Below are 23437 nucleotides of genomic sequence, written 5' to 3' on the forward strand. Positions count from 1 at the left end.
TGTCGTATTAATATCTCAAGAAGAACTGTAAAATAATGACATTCATATTTCAATATAAACAATTTGTTTTAAATCTCATAAATTATAGAAATCACATAAAATTCATCGCATCGCCTTCTTCTTGCTCCCCGTCGTCACCGTCACCGCCTTCTGAATCCTCTCCTTCATCGCCTTTGCCTCCTGAAGTCTCCAAATGAAATCCTCGAGTTGTGCTTCATCGAAATCGACAAAAAGTGTGTTCACCTCTGTCTCTCCAGCTGGAATCACTTTCAGATTGACAACGACTCGTTGACTTGTCGCATCTCCGTTCAGTGACGACCTCGTATTTTTGGAAATTTTCACATTAAAATCCACTATTTCGTCGTATTTCCATCGAATCGTTCGCATTTCTGAAGTGAGACGCCCGCGGATTTTCTGAAATTCATTCGAGGTCAATAGAGCGCATTTACATCTCCTCTACAGTACCTCGTAAGCATCTGTCAATCGAATCGCCACGTCACCGTCTCCAATTTGTTCACTTATTCTGCCACGTCTTCCAGCTTCTGTCAACACGACCCAGATGGATTCGGCGGTTTTTTGGTCGGCTATCAGGTTCCATTCTGGAAAATTTTGATACAATTTTTAGGGAAAAATCATTTAAAATTAGTAGCTCAAATTGTCAACGAGAAGTAAACGACGACAGATGTTGTGTGCTCCACGTGGACAAGCTGAATTACGGTTTTTTTTAAATTTAGATATGCGATTTTTCTCAGCAGGGCGCGTTTGCATATTAGCTTCTTACAACTGCGCCGCACCGCAAACGAGAGTATCGGCAAGAGACGCAGAGTTTTCTCCGACGAATATTTTCACCGTTTTTGATCTATTTTCGCTAATTTCTTTTTCCGTAAATTTTAATGAAAAAGAGCGAAAATAGATCAAAAATGGTGAAAATATTCGTCGGAGAAAACACTGCGTCTCTCGCGTCGATACTCTCTCTCGATTGCGGTAGGGCACTTTGAAATGTCGTGATTTATTTGAAATCATAAAAAACTTGTCCACGTGGAGTACACGACAAGTCTATCTAGTCAGTACTATCCCAGTCGGTACTAGATTACTGATTTTGTGATCTACCTATAAACTAAAAATCAGAAAAATACGCTCTGCTGAACACGAGAGAGTACTGATATGAGAGAGACGCAGAGAACACATTCGTCGTGTACTCCACGAGGAAAAGTTGAATCGCGGATTTTGAACGGTTCGAGAACAGTTTCATAGATTTTCAAGGTTTTTGTACAGAAAACCATTAAAATTGGAAAAAATTGGCAAAAATCGACGAAATCGCTCAATAATCGGAAATTCAACTTGTCCACGGGGAGTACACGACTTTAGTTTTGCACTTATTTCTCGGAAAATGACTAAATTTGGTCGAAAACTATTCGAAAACTGAAATCCGTCTTGTCCACGTGAAGTACACGGAAACTCCATTGACCTAGTGCAAGTGCGCTCTACCGCAAAATGAATCTCAAGCTTTGGTGAGTCCAAAAGAGCGAGATTACGAAATTTCGACGTGAGCCGGAAGACTTTCCAGCCCCGCCCCACTACCCTACTAACCTCTTGACTCCGCCCCCTTTCCCATTCTTATCATTTCTCCGAAATCTCAATATAATTCTTATTTCAAACATTGAATCCATTGGAATAACTCTTCTCGGGAGAAGCGAACGAAAATAAAATTCTGATTCAAAAAATTTCGATTGATCGAAAATAAAGATATGACAAAAGCAACGGATCAGAATAGTTGTCAGACGGCGGAGGCGATTGGAACTCGAGAATCGAAGACGAATCTGCTTGTGATTGATGGATTGCCCAACTTGAACTCGACTGATGCCACTGAGAACGGAGGGAATACGACCGATATGGAACATTCTGGACATTCAGACTATCCAGATTTGCCAAAAGGTGGAGGAGGAGCCACTTCCGATGAGGTGAGTTGGGGGAGAGAGACGCGGCAGAGGTGCGCCAGATGGGACTGGCCAGCTACCAGAAACTTGTCAACAGGCCAAAACGGGCCGGCTCGTAACTCGCTTCAATCTGAGTTTTATGAGCTGAAAAATACACGAAAATGTAGATCTCGACGAGTTGACCCACTACGGGTCGGATGGCTATTCGTTAAAGTGGGCCGGGCTAGAAGGTTTTTTGGCCATTTTCGCGTTTTTCGGCACTTTTTCCCGGCCCGCGGCACATGAACGAATAGCCATCCGGCCTGTAGTGAGTCACGGAGATAGAACTCGTCGAGATCTACATTTTCGTATATTTTTCAGCTCATAACACTCTGATTGAAGCGAGTTACGGGCCGGCCCGATTTGCAAGTATGCCAGAAACCGTCTAGATCAGGTATCTGGCGCGCGTTGAGCGCGAATCCCAATCAGATTGTTAGCGGTCTGAATCACACAGTTCCAAATTCTGCGGTTTCGAAACGTCCCAAATCTTGATTTCGAAACTTCACAGCGGTGAATCTGACGCCGAAATCGGGAAATCAGAATCCTGGCGAGTCCGCTAACAACTAGAGTGGGCCAGGTTCTGAGCTGTTTTATGTTCCGATAGCTTAACAGTTGCTCGGATGAGTTCGCGCCTGAGGCACGCCAACTAGGATTCAGAAAATTCCAACCATATTCCAGGAATACATCCGTCTCAACCTTCTCCCCCACTTATGGTATCACGGAGTGATGTTTGGCAGAACAGCCGAAAAACTGTTGAAATGGGAAAACGCGTATCTGATACGTCGAGCAGTGCTCAGAAACAGTAAATTTCTGTGCATCTCTGTGTGCATGGACAAGAAAGTGCTCCACTTGCCACTGAGTTGCAATCTGGAAGGATGGGTTTGTCGGACGCTATTCGAGAAGTTCCCAGCGATGCCAAACAAACGATACACCCATATTCTGGATCTACTGAATGCGTGGTCACTGTCAACCAATTATATAGTGCCGTTTCCACGAGACAAGATGATTCTCTTGCATAGCTCGATTCAATTCGGTTCCGTACTGGGAAAAGGGGCGTTCGGTGAAGTGTTCAAAGGGAAATACACTCCGATTGGAGGCAGTGATCCGGTTGAAGTGGCTGTGAAGAGAATGATTGGAGAACCAAAGAGAGAACAAATTGAGGACTTTATTAATGTAAGAATCGATATCAGTTCTTGGGGATAAAACTGTTTCCTTTTGATTCAGGAAGCAAGTATCATGTCTCTTCTGGATAATCGGAATGTCGTCACATCGTATGGACTCTGTACACTGCAGTTTCCAGTCATGTTGGTCATGGAGCTGGTGTCGGGAGGAGATCTCAAGGTGAGTCAAGGCTCCGCGAGCTCATTTTGTGATATGCAATAACTTGCTAAACCCTAACTGACTCTATCCGATTCGGTTCAGAATATAGGAGCTAAACCAAGCATAGTCAAGTTAGCTTTTGTCGGCAGCCAGAATATAGATGGCAGAGTTGCATGGAATTCCGACTTCCGACTTCCGGGCATTTTTATCATTCCGACTTCCGACTTCCGGATAAGAAAAATCACTTCCGACTTCCGGATAAGGAATTTTTCTTCCGACTTCCGTCATTCCATAACTGTGGAATTTCCGAAAAGTATATTTCGCAGAAATACTTGAAAAAATTGTCTAAAAGGAGAGAAAATTGGCTTTTTTTCATCCAAAACCTAATTTCCCACTGATTTCCGCCAATTTTACGATCTTTTCTCTTGGAGTTTTTGAATATTTGCGAAAAAAATCTAGATCCGACTTCCAACTTCCGACTTCCGGGCGTTTTTTCACTTCCGACTTCCGACTTCCGGATAAGAAAATTCACTTCCGACTTCCGGATAAGGAATTTTCACTTCCGACTTCCGGATAAGGAATTTTCACTTCCATGCAACTCTGATAGATGCACTCATGAAAGTAGTGAGAAACCGATTTTCAGTTAGGCTCTAAACCAATGGCCTAGGTTGGGGCTCCGCGGATTCTGCCAAAGTTCAGACTACAACTAGAATCATCCAAATCTATTCAGATGTCCATTTATAGCCAAATGCAGCTCTATTTAGTTCAAAATCCAGGACTCTAGGAGCTTAGCATAAGATTCTGATTTCGTTCGCCTAGGCTTCTAGATCTCGCAAGATTCAACCAAATTCAGTCTACCACCTAGATTACTGTAACTATGTCTCCTTATTTCCAGAAATATCTCCAGAAGACGCCCAACATTCCCAACAAACAAATCATCCTGTTCGGTCTGGACATTTCGAAAGCAATGTGTCATTTGGCATCGAAATCCGTGATTCACCGAGACCTGGCCGCCCGTAACTGTCTCATCACAAAAGACGTTCGTGTCAAATTGTCAGACTTCGGTCTGTCAGTGCATGGCAAGCAAACGGTGGTCAAGAATCTACGGAAGGCGCCGATTCGATGGTTGTCACCGGAGACACTCTCAAAAGGAATATTCAATGAGAAGACGGATGTCTGGTCGTACGGAGTGCTCTGCACTGAACTCATGACTCGGTGTGCAGCCGATCCGCTGGCACCGAGAGATTTGAAAGAGGCGCAGAAATGGATCAAGGAGGCCGATCATCCGCATCGAATCGACGGTGGTGAGCCGAGAGAGCTCATCGAGATTGTCGACTATTGTTGTGAGAAGTCGCCGAGTGCTCGACCAGATTTTATGATTGTCAGGAACAAAGTGCACAAGTTGCATCAGAAGTTTGCGGATCTCGAGTTGGCACACGCCTTGAGTCCCAATCCAAATGTGACTCCGCCCCCGCAGACTCCGAGCCCAAATCCAGTTGAGAAGGTAGTTATGAACTTGCGCTCCACCGAACATGTCTTTTTTTGCAGAAAAAATCAGAGGACCGCAGAAGTAACACGGATCGTCGAAGCAACCCGGATCGTCGTGGTCCGTCGAATGCGACGTTGACTCGAAAGAAATCGAGAGATCAGAATACGCGGAAGAGGGAGAAGACGGCGGAGAGGAAGGCGAAGGATAAGGAGAAGGGAAAGAAGGGCGGTCCGATTGGAATGTCATCGACGAGACGGAAGGATCAGAAGGCGGGGCCTGTGGCACTGCCGGCGGGAATGAGTCCAGGCAACAAGTAGATCACTCTCTCTCTCTCTTTTCATACGGTTTTTTGAATAAATAAAGGAGATGTTGTGTCTGTAAGTGTGTCCGCTTGTCCAGATGTCTGTACTGATGTCAGGAAGTGCGTCTGTGTGTCCGGATGTCCCTTTTTTCTAAATCCTACAATCAGAAACGTCGCTTGCTGTAATTTTTGATGTCTTTATGTGTTGCGGTTTGTCCGGATGTCCTCCTTATGACTGTCTGTCTATCCAGATGTCCGGATGTCTGTCCTGATGGCAGGAAGTGCGTCTGTGTGTCCGGATGTCCCAACATGTCTCTTACTGTAATTTTTTGATGTCTTTATGTGTATCGGTTTGTCCGGATGTCCTCCGTCTGTATGTCTCTACCTCCTGATGTCCGGATTCGTTATTTATCTGTATTTCGGTTTATCCGGATGTCTTTTTCTTGTCTGTCTGTATATCCAGATGTCCGGATTTCTATCAGTGTGTCTGTGTGTCCGGATGTCTGTTTGTAGGTTTCTAATAGGTTTTTCAGAGAATTTCAAGAATTTTTCTGAATTTTTCGAGATTTTTGCTCAATTTTTATGGTTTCTGATCGTCTGTTTGTTTGGTTTGTCCGGATGTTCTCTATCTGTATATCTGTCTATCCAGATGTCCTGATTTGTTATCTATCTGTATTTCGGTTTGTCCGGATGTCTTTTTCTTGTCTGTCTGTCTATCCGGACGTCTCCAGATCTTACTGTAATTTCTGGATGTCTTTATGTGTTGCGGTTTGTCCGGATGTCCTCTTTCTGTATGTCTGTCCGTCCTGATGTCCGGATGTCTGTCGGTATGTCTTTGTGTCCGGATGTCCTCAGGGATGTCTGTTTGTCCGGATTCTAGTTTTTCAGATGTCTTGTCAATCATTTTCACGTGAAAATGGAATTTTCTGGAAACTTTTTTGAATTTTATGAGCTTTACGATATTGTCCGGATATCTAGATGCCTGTCTGTTTGTCCTGTTTGTCCGGATGTCCAAAAGAGTGTCTGTGTGTCCAGATGTCCCAAGTCAACGCGTTTGAGAGCAAAGTTGTGGTAAAAATTGAATTTTTAAAGAAATTTCTATGGTTTTTATGATTTTTAGCTCAATTTTTTACCTTTTTTCCCAAATTTCAAAAAATTACCATCCATTCTGGTGACCAACATCTCTGCAAGTCGCTCAATCACTCCATCCTCAATCTGTGCTGTTCTCAGGAATCGTTCGGCTTCGGCCAGTGTTGGTGCCATTCTGGAAATGTCTGAAAATCATGAGATTGAAAAAAAATCGAAAAATCTATGGAAAGTAACTGGAAATATGGAAGAAATCCACCAAAAACTACAAAAAAATAATAAAAAATGGGAAAAATCTCTTAAATTTATAAAAACAGATGAAAAAACGAGTCTAAAACCAACAGAAACCTACAAATATCACTACTAAAACCAAAAAAAAAGAGACATTTTCAGATTTTTCTGAAAATTAAAGAAAAAAATCTGAAAAATCGAACAAAAAACCGGTGAAAAGACAAAGAAAAGAGAGAGATTTATGATATTTCTGGCCACATTTTCTATTCATTTTTCGCATTTTCCTCCTTCTTGGCCTCCGATTTTTGCTCCAATCGACCCAACTCCTCGTCTATTCGCTCTTTGGCACGGAATACCTGGAATAATAGAAAAAAATGAGGAAAAAGTGGAATTTTTCCATTCAAAACCGCTATTTTTCAGGAAAAAGCTGATTTAAAACCAGGATTTTTGATGAAATGCGTGTACCGTAACGTCTGTCTCTCTGTCTGTACATCCGGATGTCCAAACGATACAGTTTTCTGTGTGTCCGGATGTCTGGATGTCCCCTAGTAGGATCGATCTCAACGAATTAATGGCAATCGATGGGATTTTCGATAGAAATATGGCCAAGAGATTGTCTGTCTGGCTATCTGTGTATCCTGATGTCCACAACTGAAGCTCTGTCTGTCTGTCCGGATGTCTTTTCAAAATCCATTTCCCAGTCAATAAAATTCAGAATCCCGAAATCAAGATTTTCAGAATTCAGAACCTTCAGATTCAGAATTTTCCGTTAAAAATCTGTCTGTCTATTCTAAAATTCATTAATCCGGATGTTTCCTCGTACTTTTTCTAATTGAGATTCCTTTTATTCTCTGTCTGTCTGTCTGTCTGTCCAGATGTCTTTTTCAGAGAGCCTATAATCCGGATTCTTGAACTCAGAATTGCTTTTCCAGGCGACAAGATTCAGAATCCAAGGTGTCTGAAGAAAAATTCTAGAATCCAAGGCCAGATTTCAGAATCCAGAATCTGGGACCCAGAATACAAAATGTAGAATTTAAGACTTAGAGTCGGGAATCCGACATCTAGAATTTTGAATCCCAAATCCAACATCATGAATCCAAAATCCAGAATTCAGAATCCCGATGAAGTGCGAAAAAAAGTTTCCGAAAAATTTTCGAAAAACTTTTTTTTCGAAATCTTGGTACCGAAAAAACCGAAAAACTTATTTTTTTCGAAAACTTCGGACCGAAAAAAATCGAAAAACTTTTTTTTTCGAAAAGTTTTGACCGAAAAAACCGAAAAATTCGAAAAAAAAAAAAGTTTCCAGAAAACTCTCTGCAAAATGTGTTTTTCTGAGGCAAAAATCTTGAATTTGTATGAAAACTGTAAGTGTTTCGAAGAAAGGCTGATAGAAACCTGTTTTTGAGTACAGAATTTCAGGAAAAAAAATCGAAAAATCACTATTTTTGTAACTTAAATTTTGAAATTTCAGTTGAAATGTTGAAAATTTTTCGAACGGTTTTTTCGAAAATTATCCGAAAATTTTTCGTCCGAAAAACTTTTTCGAAAAGTTTAGACCGAAAAATTTTTTCTGAAAATTTGGTCCGAAAAATTTTTCGCCTCAAAATTTTTCGAAAACCACCGAAAAAACCGAAAAAATTTTTCGCACAGCCCTGATCCGGATGTCTCCACGTACCTTACAAGTACAATTACCGAAAATTAATGAAAAACGTATAAAATTCATTGACATTTTCCAGTTTTTTCTCCAAAAATCGCAAAAACTTCCGAAAAAATCTGCTTTTTCAAGTTGAAATTCCTTATATTTATGCCCTGTCTGTCTGTCTGTTTGTCGGGATCTCCGGATGTCCAGATGTCTTTTTCAGAGAGCCTAGAATCCGGATTTTTGAACTCAGAATTGATTTCCCAAGCGCTAAAATTCAGAATCCATAACCTTCAGATTCAGATTCTTCCCTAAAAAATCTGTGTGTCTGTCCTAAACTTCATGAATCCGGATGTCTTCTCTCGTACCTTGCTCTGCAAATAGAAAGTTCCTCCCTTGGTTTTATCGTTAATCGCGAACAAATGCTCGTAATTCTTCTCGACGTCTTCTCGATTCAACGGCGTCTTCACATTCAGAATCTGCAGTGATTCCTCCAATGAGATGCCCAATTTCGCATTCGCATTCGCATTTTCTTTCGTCTCACTCGCCGTTTGTCCCGTTGCAGTCGCGTGACGGGCGGCCGCTTGTTGTGTTTCTGGAAATATAATCGTGGCTGATTTTTGAGTAATTTCAGGCTGATTTTCAGCCGGAAAATCGCAATTTCTATGGTTTTCAAGCTGAAAATCGCGTTTTTTCACGATTTTTTGGCAGTTTTGAGGTAAAATTTCAGAGAAACTGCTGAAAAATAACTCATTTTTTCAAGATTTTTTCAAAAAGAGATGGTTTTTCACTGAAATTATCAAACTTTTCCTTCTAAAATTTGAGAAAATAGACATTTTTCAGTGGTTTTCAGTCTTAATTCCAGAAAAATGCTGAAAATCTGCAAATTTCAAACGAAATTGGTGAGAAATTGTTAAAAATTAGCTCTTTTTTTTCAAATTTTTTACTCAGAAAATTGGTTTTTTCAGAAAAAAAATGGTTTCTAGAGTCTGACGTTTTCTAGAGATTCTTAGCAGAAATTTCCGAAAAATCGCTGAAAAATCAGTTATTTTTCGGAGTTCTCAGTAATGAAATTGGCTTTTCAATGATTTTTTCCCATAAAATATCAAATTTTTGTCGAAAAATTTAATTAAATTGGTGTTTTCTTGTGATTTCGAGCCGAAACATCCCAAAATCGGTTATACAAATAGGATTTTTCGACTTTTCACCCAAAATTTCACCTTTTTTCAGAAAAATATTGCAAAAAATCTGCCATTTTTGCTGATATTTCCTGAAAAATTGGTCTTTTTTTTAGTGATTTTCAGCCAAAACTATGTCTAAATCACAAAAAGAAGCCGTTTTCCAGTTTTCAATCTATTTTTCTCTTAAATTCTTCAGATTCCCTTACGTCGAATCTCATCACGAACCGCTCTTGTGAGAGCTTTGGTGACTGCCTCTCCGGCGGCAAGGACGACTTTCAATGCGGTTCTCCACGGCATTCTTTTGGATGGAAGAGGGCTGGAAATGAAGAATTTGGGATCTGGAATATGAGATTCAGAAATTGGAAGGGGGAATTCAGAATCAGGGATTCTAGAAATCTGAATCCTGAACTTTTCAGAATTCAGAATTATCCAGGAATCAAGAATTGGAAATTCAGAATATGGAATCTGAAACCAAGAACCAGAATCCACAATCCAGAATCCAGAATTCGGGATCTAGAATTTGAGATTCAGAAGTTGGAAGCGGGAATTCAGAATCCTGAATCTATGATGTCGAGAATTCAGAATCTAGAATTCGGAATCCAGAATTTAGAATCTCAGAATTTGAAATTTGGAACTCGAACCAAGAATTCGAAATTCAGAATGTGGTCTTGAGAATCTAGAATCAGGAACCTCAGAATCCAGAATCTGGAACCGAGAATTCAGAATCCAGGTTCTAGATTCTAAAATTCAGAATCCAGAATCTGGAATCTGAAATCAAGAATCCCGAATTTGGAATTCAGATCCTCAGAATCCTGAAACTAGGTTCTAGATTCCAGAAGAATCTGGTATCGAGAATTCAGAATCATGATTTCAGAATCCAGAATCTAGATTCTAAAACTGAGAATCCGGAATTCTGAAATCCAGAATCTAGAATCTACAATCCAATCGAATCTGAAACAAATTTAGAGATAAAAATCGGGTTAAAACACCGAAAAAAACATTCAAAAATCACCAAAATCAACCAAAAAAAGTAAAAATTCATTTATTTTCAAAAACTCATTTAAATCCCCTACAAAACAGATACATTTCCGCACTATTATCTCGACACGCCGTCGGTTTCACCGTCTTCACCGTCGCGAAACGTTCTGAGAGTTCTCGAATGAAGTCACCACGTGCCGCGCCGTCCCAAATCTGAAAATAAGGAAATTTTGAACTTTTATGTTGATTTTGGGTGAAAATTTTATCGATTTTCATCTAAAAACTCCAAAAAAGCTCAAAAAACGAACCGAAATGACCACTGTCTTGTCCTGGCCGAACTTTTCATCATTGGATTTCTAGGCCACGCCTCTACGTGACCTAGAAACCCAAAATTATGAATAGTTCGGCCACGACAAGACACTGGCCGTTTCGGCTCATTTTTGAAGCTGGAAAATGGTCTTTGAGGGTTTTTTAACAAAAAACAACGAAAAATTCCCAAATTTTTGACGAATTTCATCCAAAATCAATCAAAACGTCACTTTTTAGAGGCATTTTTCACAAATATTTCCACTAACTTTACACAAAAACAAACCGTCCCAGATCTGGATGAAAACCTGTCAAAAATTACGAAAATTTAAGCAATTTAACTCAAAAATGAGTAAAAATAGTCACCTGGCCGAACTTTCCATCTTTTCGAGTTTCTAGGCCACATTCTTCATTCAGTTTCTCTCAATTTGATGGGGGAATGTGGCCTAGAAACCCAAAATTATGAAAAGTTCGGCCACGACATGACACTGGTCGTTTCTGCTCATTTTTGGAGCTGGAAAGTGGTATTTGAAGGTTTTTTACCGAAAAACAACGAAAAATTCCATAATTCCGACGAATTTCATCCAAAATCAATCAAAAAAGTCACTTTTTGGAGGTATTTTAGACTAACTTTACACAAAAACACTCCATTTCTCTTCAATTCAATGCAATTCTCTTCTGAAAACAGCCTGAAAACGGTGCGACACAACTCGATAAGCCTCAAATGATCCGTCGCATTGTCGCCGGTTGGATTCGGTGCCATATCACTCAGGACGACGTCGAGTTCACGATTTTTGAGTTTTTCTCGGATTTTCAGATGGACTTCTGGAGATGTGACATCGGATTGGGAGAGAATTTCGGCACCACGGATGGGGAGAACGTTCTGGAAGATGAGGGAATGAAGAGGGTGGGGATCGGGGATTCAGAATTCAGAATCTAGAAATCAAGATCTGAGTTTCCGAATTCAGAATCTAGAATCCTGGATTGGGGCTTCAGAGTCCAGAATTTAGAATCCGGAATCCAGGATTAAGAATCTAAGAATCAGAATCCGGAATCTGAGATTCAGAATCCAAACTCAAGATTGCCGAAACCGAAACCGAGGATTCAGAATATGGCCTTCATAATCCAGAATCCAGGAAAAAGAAACCAGAATCCAGAATCCAGGATTTCAGAGTCTGAATTCTAGAATCCAGAAACCAGAATCTGGAGAAGTGAATCGAAAATCCAAATCGGGGAATCCAGAATCAAGAATCCAGAATCAGAATTCAGAATTCAGAATCCAGAATCCAGAATCAGAATTCAGAATCAGAATTCAGAATTCAGAATCAAGAATCCAGAATCCAGAATCAGAATTCAGAATCTGGAATCTAATATTCAGAATTCGAAATTTAAAATCCAGAAACCAGAGTCTAGGATTTAGAATCCAGAATTCTGAATCCGGAATGTAGAATCTAATATTCAAAATCCGAAAAGCGAGAATTCAGAATCTAGAACCCGGGATTCAGATTCCAGAATTTCAAAATTCAGATACCAATTCTGAGAATCCAGTATTCAGAATTCCGAATCGAGAAACTAGACTCTTGAATCCTGAATTGGGGATTCAGAATCCTGATTTTTGAATCCGAAATCTAGAAACTAGTATTCAAAATCCGAAAAGCGAGAACTCAGAATCCAGGATTTAGAATCTAAGAATCAGAGTCCGGAATTTGAGATTCAGAATACAAATTCAAGAATTCAGAATCCGAAAATAAGGATTCAGAATGTGGTCTTTATAAACCAGAATCTGGAGGAATGAATCGAGAATCCAAATACGGGAATACAGAATCCGGAATCTAAGATTCAGAATCCAGAATCCGGAATCCGGTATTTAGAATCTAGGATCCGAGGCTCAGAATCCAGAATTCCGATACCAGGATTCAGAATCCAGAATCTATGATTCAGATTTCAGAATACAGAATCAAAAAACTGCAATTCAGAATGCACAATCTGGAACCAAGAATTCAAAAACCAGGATCCAGGTTTTAGAATCTAGAATCCAGAATACAGAATCCCGATTGCAAAAATTCCGTTTTTTGATGACTTTTAACGATTTTTTCATTAAAACAGCTCGTTTTTAATAAATTTTTCGACAAAAAAGTGCAATTTCCCCCTGAAATTCCCCACAATTACCTGTAAATCCACACCCAAAACATATCCATTCGGACACTTCTCGACAACCACTTGAATCCATGAACCAGGTGCACACCCTATATCAATTACAGTACTCTCCGGCTTCAAAAATTTGAATTTCTCATCAATTTCCATCAATTTGAATGCACTTCTCGCTCGATAATTGTGTTCTCTGGCTTTCACGGCGAACTCGTCAGACGATTGACGTTGGATGTATCTGGAAATGGGTAAGGGGGATTTTGAGAGTGAAAATCCGATTTTTACGGTAAAAATGACCGAAAAATGGGATTTTTGAGGTCTGAAAACTGTTTTTTCGGTGAAAAAACACTAGAAACAGCATTTTCGAATCGAATATTCCATTTTAGACCAGAAAAATTGAAATTTAAGCAACATTTATGGTACTTTTCATACAAAAAATCCATTTTTGTTTCAAAAATATGAAATAAATACAGTTTTTGAGACAAAAAAAAAGGTTTTTTGGGATAAAAATAGCGGGAAAGTCGTTTTTTCTCGAATTTCTGAACTTGATTTTGATGAAAAAACTGAAATACCGTAAAAACTCTATTTGAAGTGCCCCTCTATTTGAATTGCCCCTCTAATAGTGGTGCCCTCCGACGGACCGTTTGAACAATAGAGGTGCACCCTCTAATTGAGTTGCCCCTCTAATACAGTTGCCCTCCAGCGATTTTCACTTTTGCCTAATATTATCATTATCTGACTCCGAACAGTTTTCTCATAATACTATTTCAGCGTTTTTGTTGTCAAAAACGTAGTTTGCTATAAAAAATCAGGATTTTTTCCGTTTTTTACGTAGAAGTTCGATGAATTCGGCATAAAAAACTAATGAAGTCAAACAAATTCAAAAGATAGTTGTGTATCGAGGTCGGGCGAATTCGTTGACGAAAAATAGAGGTGCACCCTCTATTTTAATTGCCCCTCTAATAGAGTTGCACTCCGACGGACCCGTTGAACAATAGAGTTGCATGCACCTCAAATACAGTTTTTACGGTATAGGTATAAAACATGTTTTTTTTGGCATTTTCTGATGAAAATCTCATTTTTTGAGCAAAATTTCGATATTTTCTGTAATTTTTAACTCAAAAGCTCACCGATTCAAGTTCCCCTTCGCCTTCTTCGTTGAAAACGTCCGACTGCTCAATAAGTTTCGAAAAACTCCATTTTTCAGCATTTTTCTTCTGATTTCTACAGATTTTTAAGGGAATTTTGGGATTTTTAGTGGAAAAAAGAGTATTTATCGAATTTCTAGCGATTTTATGTCTAAAAATGAGTGAAAGAGGCTGAAAACCGAGTAATTTTTATTGGTCGAATTTGGAAGATGGAAGATTGAGGATTTTCAGAACCAGGATTCACAATTTTGAGCAAAATATAAAAGAAATGGATTTTCAGAATAAATTTGACCTATTCTGGAACTCTGAGACACTCATTGACAGCATGCATCAATCCTTGATTCTCCATCGCCGCGGCGACTCGTTCCTGGAAGAAAATGGAGGAGATTAGGGGAAAAATCAGAAATTTTTGATTTTTGACAAGAAAACCTGCTATTTTCGAGGAAAAATCCGGATTTTGAGCTGAAAAATCTCAGTTTTTACGAGCATTTTGATAGAAAAATGACTAAAAATCCTGATTTTTAGACAAATTTCAGATATTTTTACGATTTCTTAGCGCAGCACAGTTCTTGCAACTGCGCTCCACCAAAATCTTGTTGAAAATTGTCTCTTCCTCTCTGCGTCTCTCAATTTTGCACACTATTTTCTTCAGTTTCGGTAGAGCGCGGTTGGAAGAGGCGGGCCGTGCAAACATTTTTTGGAAATTATGCGTTTTTTAAGCGAAATAGCTCACATTTTCACCAAACCAGCTGTTACCAAGCAAGAAAACCGGCTATTTTCAGTGAAAACCCTTTTCAAATAAGTTTTTTTGATATAAAAATAACGGAAAAATATAATTTTTAAGAAGAAAATGGTGATTTTAGAGTGGAAATCCGAGTTTTGAACTGAACTTCGACTATTTACAAGTGCTTTGGTAGAAAAATGGCTAAAATTCTGATGGAAATTATGAATTTTTTGAGCAATAGAGCTCAAATTTTCGGTAAAATGAGTGGAAATCCTGTTTTGTCATTTTCCAAATAGAAATTTTTCGTGAATTTGAAGAAAAATGTTTAATTTCCATTAAATTTCCCCCAAACCTTATCAGCCAACTGTCGATTGATGGATTCTTCTGTGGAATGTGATCCAGGTGTAATCGAGACGGCCACTTTGACTTTCGGATGCAAACATCTCAACAGTTTCACTCGAATCGCCAATCCGATGAGTGTTGCCATACTGCAGTGGGGAATTGTCGGCGTGAAGTTTACCTGAAAATCATGAGTGATTTTCAGTCAGGAAATTCAGAAATTTTTAGCTCAAAATTTTATAAAAAAGAATTTCAGACTTCTGAATCATATGAGCTGAAAATGGGCGGTTTTGGGGAGGGAAATGGAGCTATAAACTGAGTTTTTAAGGTTTTGAACCTATTAAACCATGTTTTCTAGAGAAAAACTCAAAATATTGAGAGAAAATAGAAAAGTTAGTAGAAACAGCAATGTCTGGCGCGCCTTCGGCGCGTTTTCTTAAGGTTACGCCGAACCAGTTCATGTGAAGTCATTTTCAGCAATTTTTGAAAAAAATAGTTGGTTTTTATAAGTTTTCCGCTTAAATTTTATGTGTTTTTTACTGTTTTAACATCAAGAATTGTTCTTTTTCACTATTTCTGAACAGAAATCTGGGTTTCCTGTCATAAAAACCCTTTTTTCGGCTCAAAAACCTCGATTTTTTATATTTTTCCGCATATTCCTGCTGTTTCTCCACTGCTTGGTGTCTCAAAATCGAAATTTTGACAAAAACTGTTGTAAATAATGATTTTCTAGCCGAAAAATTAATTTTCTGGATCGAAAATCTAGGATTTTACTCATTTTTCTCTATTTTCAGATCAAAAATCAAAATTTCTTCAAAAAAAAATGCAATTATTGAAGTTTTTCATTCTGAAAATACAGTTTTCGCGCCAAAAACTTTGATTTTTCGCTTATTTTCCACTTGTTTTCAGCTCAATTTCACTGTTTCTCAATGTTTTCATACCAAAAACTACTCATCGTCACTAAAAATAAAAAATTCATTGAAAAAAAGCAAAATAATTCGATTTTTGCTTAAAAACACATTTTCCGGGTCAAAAACATCGAATTTTCACTTATTTTCAGCTTATTCCGACTGATTTCCATCGTTTTCACCCTAAAAACCACAATTTCCATACAAACCTTGACAAAAGTCTCCTCCTCATCGATAAAAACCTTAATCAGCTCCTCCTGAACCACATTTAATTGCTCCAAAGTGTACGGATGCTCCGGATCATTTATATCTCTGATCAGATCAAAAATCTCCCACGAATCGATCGGATCTTCCACACTTTCATCGCTGAAAACCAATTTTCTCAAATTTTGGGCTAAAAATCAATAAAATCAAACCGTTCAGTGCCTGTAACAGGTCGATGACGTGGTTTCGAGTCGAATAACACTGGATTCGCGTTGTCGAGACGTTCTTGGCCCATTTTTTCGGCTGAAAATCGGTGGAAAATAGAGGAAAATGATGTAAAAAATTTGGAAATGGTGGCCGAAGTGAGGTGGAAGAGGAAACGCAAGCTCGGCCACCAGGTTTTTTTTGGCGGTTTTTCAAATTTAGTTTTTTTCCTTACAAATAACATTTAAAAAAGGGGTTTTCGTTTATAAATCTATAGATTTTTAGCAGTTTTCAGTGTTTTTATATAATTTTAAATCAGTTTTAAAATTGGAATTGCAAAAAAAAATCCTAAAATTCAAACTTTTCATATTTTTCGAAAAAAAAAAATCATTTTTATAGCATTTTGATCCCAAATCTTCTTTTCAATACAAAAGTCGCTAATTTCCCTTCAAAGCAAAAAAAAAACAAGTCAGATTTCATTCGAAAACTCCTCCGATTCTCTTCTAAACCCACCACCCCGTATTAATCCGCCCAACCGTTCTATTGTATTCTTAGCCATTCGTCTTCTTTTTCATATCCTTTTTCTTCTTGTTTTATATTCCTATTCCTTTCGAAATAAATAAATTCTTTTTTCTTTATTTTTTATAAATTTTGTGAAATATATAATGAAGCCGCTGCTCGAAAAAACCTTGAAAACACCGCGCACTTATATCGCCTCTCCCTTGTGCTGATTGTGACTCGCATAGCCTACTGGCTACCGCTTTTGCCCCGCAATACACACTACCAGGGTTCGACCCCCACGCAACTTCCATCGTTTTTTTTCTTTTTTGCATTGTTTTATCTTCCGTTTCCAATCATTTTAGAGCGTTTTAAACCCATTTCCTCCCCCATTTTAACATACAATGTGTTAATAGGACACCCCGTAGCAGCAGACAGTTCTAATTCGTTCTGGTGTCTCCAGGTTAATTGGTCTCGTCCCCCGCTCCTTCACCTACAAACTCGTAATGATCTCTCCGTTTTCTCTATTGAAATTCTTCGGGGGGAGGAGACCTAGTTCCCCCTTCATCTTCTTCGTTCAAAACTGAATTCTTTTCTTCTCGACAAGTCAACTGTATGTCTCCAGGAGGAGGGATTTCTGTCGCCCCTGTCTATCTCTATCTCTCGAGTAGATCAAAACACTTTACAAGTCAAAACATTGACAGATTTATCTAGTGGAGAAAACAAAAAAAATGTGTCTTGGTTTTGACACTTGATTTGTATCTCTATCCTTATCCTGTCACATTCATTTCAAGATCCGTCTTTTCTTTCATTTTCCTGTCTGTCTGTGTGTCCTTGTGTCCATTTTTCCGGACATCCGGACAAAACTTACAAAACCTTCGAAACTCTTTGACTCATCTTCATTGCACCCCGTCTCACCACGCGCCCTTCCCCACAGTGTTTTCACTGCCCTCGCTTCCCCTCTTTCCCGGCGCCCTTATAGCTCAGTGGTAGAGCGTTGGTCTTGTAAACCAAAGGTCCGTAGTTCAATCCTGCGTGGGGGCAATTCGTTTTTGTTTTTTTTTCTTATAACTTAAAAATATAACATGAAGATTTCAGATGCGATTTTTCACAGTTATTCTTATTTCTTGGATATTCTTCTTCCCTTCAAATGCTTCTAACCTCGTAGAAGACATCACAGACAAGGAGGAAGCATCAAACGACGATCATCTGCAGACGTAATCTGGATTTTCAAATTTCAGCACCACACAAAATTATGAGTAATTCCAGATTCCCCACACCTCCACCCATCGGAACAACCACCTCCACTGCAGACGCACTTTTCACGAGAATGAATGAGATTTTGAGGAAAGAGGACAAAGAAAAATCACAAAATTTTCAAGTTTTCACTGAAAAAGTGCGATTTTTTCAAAATTTTAAAAAAATTATAGGTAAATATTGAAATTCCAGGACCTAGTGGCGAATTCCAATACAAATCCATATTTCTCAACGACTCGGAAGCCGAAAAATCGATCAGATTCATCGCAAAAAGCACGGGATCCAGACTCACAACATAACCAAGTTATAGCAGGGATTCCAGACTTGAGTAAGATATATTTTCGCGTCAAAGGAGCGCCAGACATTCCCACTGAAATTCATTATTGGAAAATTTTAAATTTTGCAAAAATTGGGCTAAAAATGGCTTCAAATGAACTCGATTGGCGTATCCCACAGAAAACGCGCCGATGGCGCGCCAAACTTAGTAGGTAGATGTCTATTATGTAGAACCTGTTTGACAACTTGCCATACTTAGTAAGTGTTTCTGCAAACTTTTTTATTTTGCTCAAAAATTGATAAAAATTGCGTTACATGAACTGGTTTCAGGGTACCAACAAGAAACCGCGCCGGAGGCGCGCCAGACTAACCAGATTTATGTGTAGTACATAGAATCCGTCTAGGGTTTTGTCGTACCTTAGTAAACACTTGAGCAAATTTTCCATTTTGTTCAAAAATTGATAAAAATGGCTTTTCGTGAACTCGATTGACGTAGCTAAAGGAAAACGCGCCGGAGGCGCGCCAGACTTACCAGATTTATGTGTATTATATAGAACATGTAAGAGATCTTGCCCTACCTTAGTAATAATTTCGGCAAGTTAAAAAAAATTTGCCCAAAAATGGCTTCAGATGAACTCAAACGTAGTAGTAAAAAGAAAACGCGCCGCAGGCGCCCCAGCCTGGCGGAATATGTGTATTACCTTGCAAAGATCTTTGACAAAAGTTTCCAATCGCGTGATCACAAAAAACGCGCCGAAGACACGCCAGACTTTGCTGTTTTTACTAATCCACTGAAATTTCGAAAATTGGCTACCGTAACCCATCGTGTTTATCAGTAGAGCGCACTTACTCCACACCCCAAACTCTCCTTTTTGCTTACAGGTGATCCATGCTTCCGTCGATACGAGAACTCGATAATCGTGAACGCTCAACCATACGAAAGACGCTCATCGACGGGATTAATTCACTGCAAATCGCACTGTCTCAATAGCCAAATCGGTGTTTATAGTTGTCGATCGTTCGTTTATGACAATGTGAATCGGGTGAGTAGTAGTGCTTTGATGGGGGGGGAGGAGGAGGAGACGGTTTTTGAGAGAAGCGGGGCATGGATGGAAACAAAAAGAAGACTTGTCAAGCGGAGGGGTGGACTGAGCCACTCTTGAAATGATAGTAATGCCCATGCTTGCAAATCGGGCAGAAACGGGGCCGACACGAGCCGGAGCGTAACTCGCTTCGAATTGAGTTGTTTTAGCTGAAAAATATACCAAAATGTAGATCTCGACGAGTTCTATCTCCGTGACCCACTACGGGCCGCATGACTATTCTTTCATTTGCCGCGGGCCATTCTAGCCCGGCCCGCGGCATATTAAGGAATAGCCACCCGGCCCGTAGTGGATCACGGACATAGAACTCGTCGAGATCTACATTTTGGTATATTTTTCGGCTCATAATATTGCGTTTTAAAGCGAGTTACGTGCCGGCCCGTGTCGGCCCGTTTCGGTCCGGTTTGCAAGTATGGTAATAATGCGCTTGGACAGGTGATGGGCAGCTACTGGGCAGGTAATGCGCGGCGATGGGCAGTCGATGCGCGAAGGTGGGCAGCTGTGACGCGAGATCAGGCATGAGTTGGGGCAGGCGGCGCTAGGAATGGGCAGCTACTGGACAGGCAATTCGCGGGGATCGGGCCCCGCAAACTGCCCTATGATAGCGCAGTTCGCCCATCAATTACGTGAGTGATGCCCCTAGCAGAGTTGCATGGAAGAAATTTCCTTTTCGGAAATTTGAAATGCCCGGAATAAAAAGTTATTTTTAGAAGACGATTTTCATAGCATCTTCAACTTACTCCAAGAGATTACTGACGCTTTAGCAGTTCAAATTCTTACTGTAGCTCAAAGGGGCACACAGGAATGCGAGGCGTAAGAACGCGGAACCGCTCTCCGTTGCACAACGGTTGGCACGGTGACAAATTCAAATTTTACGTTTATTTGTTGTAGCTTTCAGTATAATCCGCGACGCGCACGCAACGCGACTCGGAATAAATTCAAATGTTTTCGTTGCGGACTTTACGCTTCACACTGCTGAGGGCGCTTAGCAAAAAAAAATTTCAAAAATTGCTCAGTCGTTTTCTACCAATAAAATTTATAAAATTCTCCTAAAATGCGAAAAAATCTTGAAATGGCGGAAAACGGAAGGCACGGCAGTCCGAGGCGTAAGGTCCGAAACGAACGTATTTGATTTTTTTTTCGAGTCGCGTTGCGTGCGCGTCGCGGTTTCTATCGAAAGAAACGACAAATAAACATAGAATTTCTTGGCGCTCAGCCAAGTCTTTTTTGGCACCGTGGCAACCGTTGTGCGCCTTCCGACTTCCGTTTTTCTAAAAACTATTTCCGCACAGCTCTGCACACCAAAATTTTAAATTTACCATTTTCATTAGAAAACAACATTTTAAAACCATCAGTTTTCAGGTGTGTGATCTCTTCGCTCATGTTGGAGACCAAGCGCCCGCCCGTCTTCTAAAATTCCAAACCCGTGACTACTTCGAACCAACCGATATCGTTCATTGCCTCTCTCTCATCAACTCTGTGTCTCGATCCACTAATGAAGACTCGGATTCTGAAGAGATCTCCCCACCAAGTCCTCCACCGTCCGCTCCAATTATAGCACTGGCCACGAATACTGATAAGCGAGATGAGGATGAGACAGAGAGTGTGACAACTGAAAAGATAGAGGATATAACAGTTTCATCGACGTCTTCTGAAATCTCTCCGGATGACAATTGTCCACGTGGAAAACAATCGACATTTTTGAGAACTGAGGGATTCGAGTTGTTCAAGCACGACGAACAGGAGATGGTTGTGGATGATGTGGCAGAGTGTGCGAAGGCGTGTATTGAGAATAAGGTGAGTGCCTTTGGGAGGGGATTAAGCTCCGCCCCCAAAACAGAAGTCAGAACACATTTTACCGGCCGCCGGACCCTTTTTCACAGGTACCGTACCCGAATCGCGCGAAAAGTGTCTACCAGATAAAAATTTAAATTGCAAGCGCGCTTTACTGATGAACGGGACGATTACGGAAGAGGTGTTCAGGGTTCCATGCCAAGGCTGGCGTGCATTTGGCGCGATTACTCGTGCTGGCGTGGAAGCTCCCGTCAAAGTTCTTAGTTATTGCCGAAATGTGGTGTTTGTGGACTTTGAATTCAATGCCCCGCCCCCAAAACAGGAGTCACGGAACAGATTTTCATGTCAGACGAAAAAAACTGCGATTTCAAAGGTTGCGCGAAAAGCGTGCAGTTTAGAAGTGTCGGGGTCTGATATTCAAGTAAAAGTTTAAGACAATATTGTAAAATAATTTTTTGGTAAATTTCACCAAGCTTTGGTAAATTTCACCAAAAATTTACCGGTAAATTACCGAAAAGTGATTAGAACTGCGCTCAACCGCCCAAATAATTACCGGTACGAATAAGAACCGTCAACACGTTGAGGCCCATGCTACCTATGCAAACGCGCTCTGAAAAAGACGTGGTCCGCAATACGTGGCGATGAGCATTAGAATCTATTTTCCTACAGAACATTTTAGGATTCGTGAAAATATTTTCATTTGCACGTAGTTTCTCGTTAGAGCGTGTTCGCATAGGTAGCCTGGTCCTCAACGTGCGTCAAACAACCCAGATCTAATCGCTTTAATATAACGTTTAAACATCTATTAATCGATTCCTGTTGTCTCTTTTCCTCTGCGCTTCTTCATTTCTCACGCTATTTCTTTGAGTTTCGGTAGAGCGCTGTTGCAAGAGATTTATAACCACAATAAGCCATAGTCTCTTCTCTTTTCCCGGATTCTTATAGGTGCAAGTTGAAAACAAAGAACAGAATATATCCTAAGTCTCTTTATTTGGAATGATAGTATAAAATAATATAACAGACAGAAATGACGAGATTACATAGATTAAATAAAGATTCTGGAAGCCCGGGGGCTATCACAGAAGACGAGTGAAGGAAGAGACTTATGATTAATTGATATTGATGGAGAGCGCTTAGTTTCCCTCGAAGATCTCCTTTGGTGGATGAACCCATCCATCGGCCTCATCGAAGAAGTTGGCCTCTGGTTTACACTCGACTCCAAAGTAAGCGGCGATCTCCTCAATTGACAAAACCTCGACCTTCTTCGCGATAACGAATCCGATGCAGTGCATGAAGTCGGTGCACTCCAAGAAGTTGGCCAACTCGATGATCGACTTGAGCTCTTCCAAATCCATAGCATTCGCCTCTGGGAAGTCCTCTGGCTTCGTGTCCCATGAGTCTTCAGCTGGCTTGATGTATTTCAGAATATGAGAGAACAAGAATTCCCCTGATTTCTGTGGGAATGGAATATCGATTGGAGCATCTACAATTGTATCCTCGGTTTCCCAATTGCCGTTCTAAAAGAGAATATTGATTAATTATTGATTTTTGGTTTTTTAAACTTACATCTGCCTCGATGGCTCTTGCAATAGCCGGACATTTCTTGATCACTTCTCCACTCTTGAGATCCACAGGCTTATCGGAGTTCTTGAAGTTGATTTTAATCTCAGTCACCGGCATGACTACAGTAGTCGTGAGAACTTGGAGAAATACGGAAATAGGGGGATAGAGAAGACTCAGGGAATACGGCAGCTTGGGTCTCGAGTGGAAAACGCGCGATGGGGGTTCTGGGAAGATAAGGTGAGTGCGTTTGGGAGAGGGAAGATAACTAAAATAAAGCCCCACCCCTAAAACAGAAGTTAGAACACAATTTTCCTGTCGGACCCTTCTTCACAGGTACCGTACCCGAATCGCGCGAAAAGTGTGTACCAGATTAAAACTCAAAGTGCGCCCTACTGATGAACGAATACGGTAGAGGTGATGGGGGCATCGTGCCAACGCTGGCGTGCATTTGGCGCGATTACTCGTGCTGGCGTGGAAGCTCCCGTCAAAGTTCTTAGATATTGCCGAAATGAGATGTTTGCGGACTTTGAATTTGATGCCCCGCCCCCAAAACAGGTGTCACAGAACAGATTTTTCTTGTCAGACAAAAAAAATCTGCGCTTTGAAAGGTTGTGCGAAAACCGTGCAGTTTTTAAGTGTCGGGGTCTAATATTCAAGTAAAAGTCCGCAAACACCAATATTGTTAGATTGACGGAATTTGAATAGAAAAACGATGCAAAACTTTCAAATTTGTGAACCAGGGGGGCACGACGACCAGCAATAGG

General features: G+C 40.2%; 6 protein-coding genes across 6 annotated transcripts; 2 read left to right on the plus strand and 4 right to left on the minus strand.

Annotated features, from left to right (window-relative positions):
• Positions 1-102: 102 nt before the first annotated feature.
• Positions 103-6349, minus strand: GCK72_008410 (uncharacterized protein; the record flags this gene model as incomplete). Its single annotated transcript, XM_053726811.1, has 3 exons — positions 103-414; positions 466-599; positions 6247-6349. 3 exons carry the CDS (start codon positions 6347-6349, stop codon positions 103-105), a joined length of 549 nt encoding a protein of 182 aa, XP_053586388.1.
• On the plus strand, positions 1749-5102 carry GCK72_008411 (uncharacterized protein; the record flags this gene model as incomplete). The annotated part of the gene is made up of 5 exons (XM_053726812.1): positions 1749-1961; positions 2655-3149; positions 3201-3317; positions 4192-4800; positions 4845-5102. The coding sequence occupies 5 exons, from the start codon at positions 1749-1751 to the stop codon at positions 5100-5102; spliced, it is 1692 nt and encodes a 563-aa protein (XP_053586389.1).
• Positions 6350-6666: 317 nt separating the features above from the next.
• GCK72_008412 (uncharacterized protein) lies at positions 6667-12811 on the minus strand (the record flags this gene model as incomplete). Its single annotated transcript, XM_003094601.2, has 6 exons — positions 6667-6759; positions 8411-8637; positions 9430-9539; positions 10308-10414; positions 11139-11390; positions 12677-12811. 6 exons carry the CDS (start codon positions 12809-12811, stop codon positions 6667-6669), a joined length of 924 nt encoding a protein of 307 aa, XP_003094649.2.
• A 1284-nt stretch (positions 12812-14095) lies between these two features.
• Positions 14096-16273, minus strand: GCK72_008413 (uncharacterized protein; the record flags this gene model as incomplete). Its single annotated transcript, XM_003094607.2, has 4 exons — positions 14096-14170; positions 14880-15047; positions 15984-16140; positions 16191-16273. The coding sequence occupies 4 exons, from the start codon at positions 16271-16273 to the stop codon at positions 14096-14098; spliced, it is 483 nt and encodes a 160-aa protein (XP_003094655.2).
• A 1505-nt stretch (positions 16274-17778) lies between these two features.
• GCK72_008414 (uncharacterized protein) lies at positions 17779-21374 on the plus strand (the record flags this gene model as incomplete). Its single annotated transcript, XM_053726813.1, has 6 exons — positions 17779-17897; positions 17950-18076; positions 18130-18265; positions 19096-19256; positions 20679-21113; positions 21300-21374. The coding sequence occupies 6 exons, from the start codon at positions 17779-17781 to the stop codon at positions 21372-21374; spliced, it is 1053 nt and encodes a 350-aa protein (XP_053586390.1).
• Positions 21375-22243: 869 nt separating this feature from the next.
• Positions 22244-22790, minus strand: GCK72_008415 (uncharacterized protein; the record flags this gene model as incomplete). The annotated part of the gene is made up of 2 exons (XM_053726814.1): positions 22244-22627; positions 22677-22790. The coding sequence occupies 2 exons, from the start codon at positions 22788-22790 to the stop codon at positions 22244-22246; spliced, it is 498 nt and encodes a 165-aa protein (XP_053586391.1).
• Positions 22791-23437: the final 647 nt, after the last annotated feature.

Source organism: Caenorhabditis remanei, chromosome III, assembly GCF_010183535.1.
Source record: "Caenorhabditis remanei strain PX506 chromosome III, whole genome shotgun sequence".
In the NCBI taxonomy this organism is placed as follows: domain Eukaryota; kingdom Metazoa; phylum Nematoda; class Chromadorea; order Rhabditida; family Rhabditidae; genus Caenorhabditis; species Caenorhabditis remanei.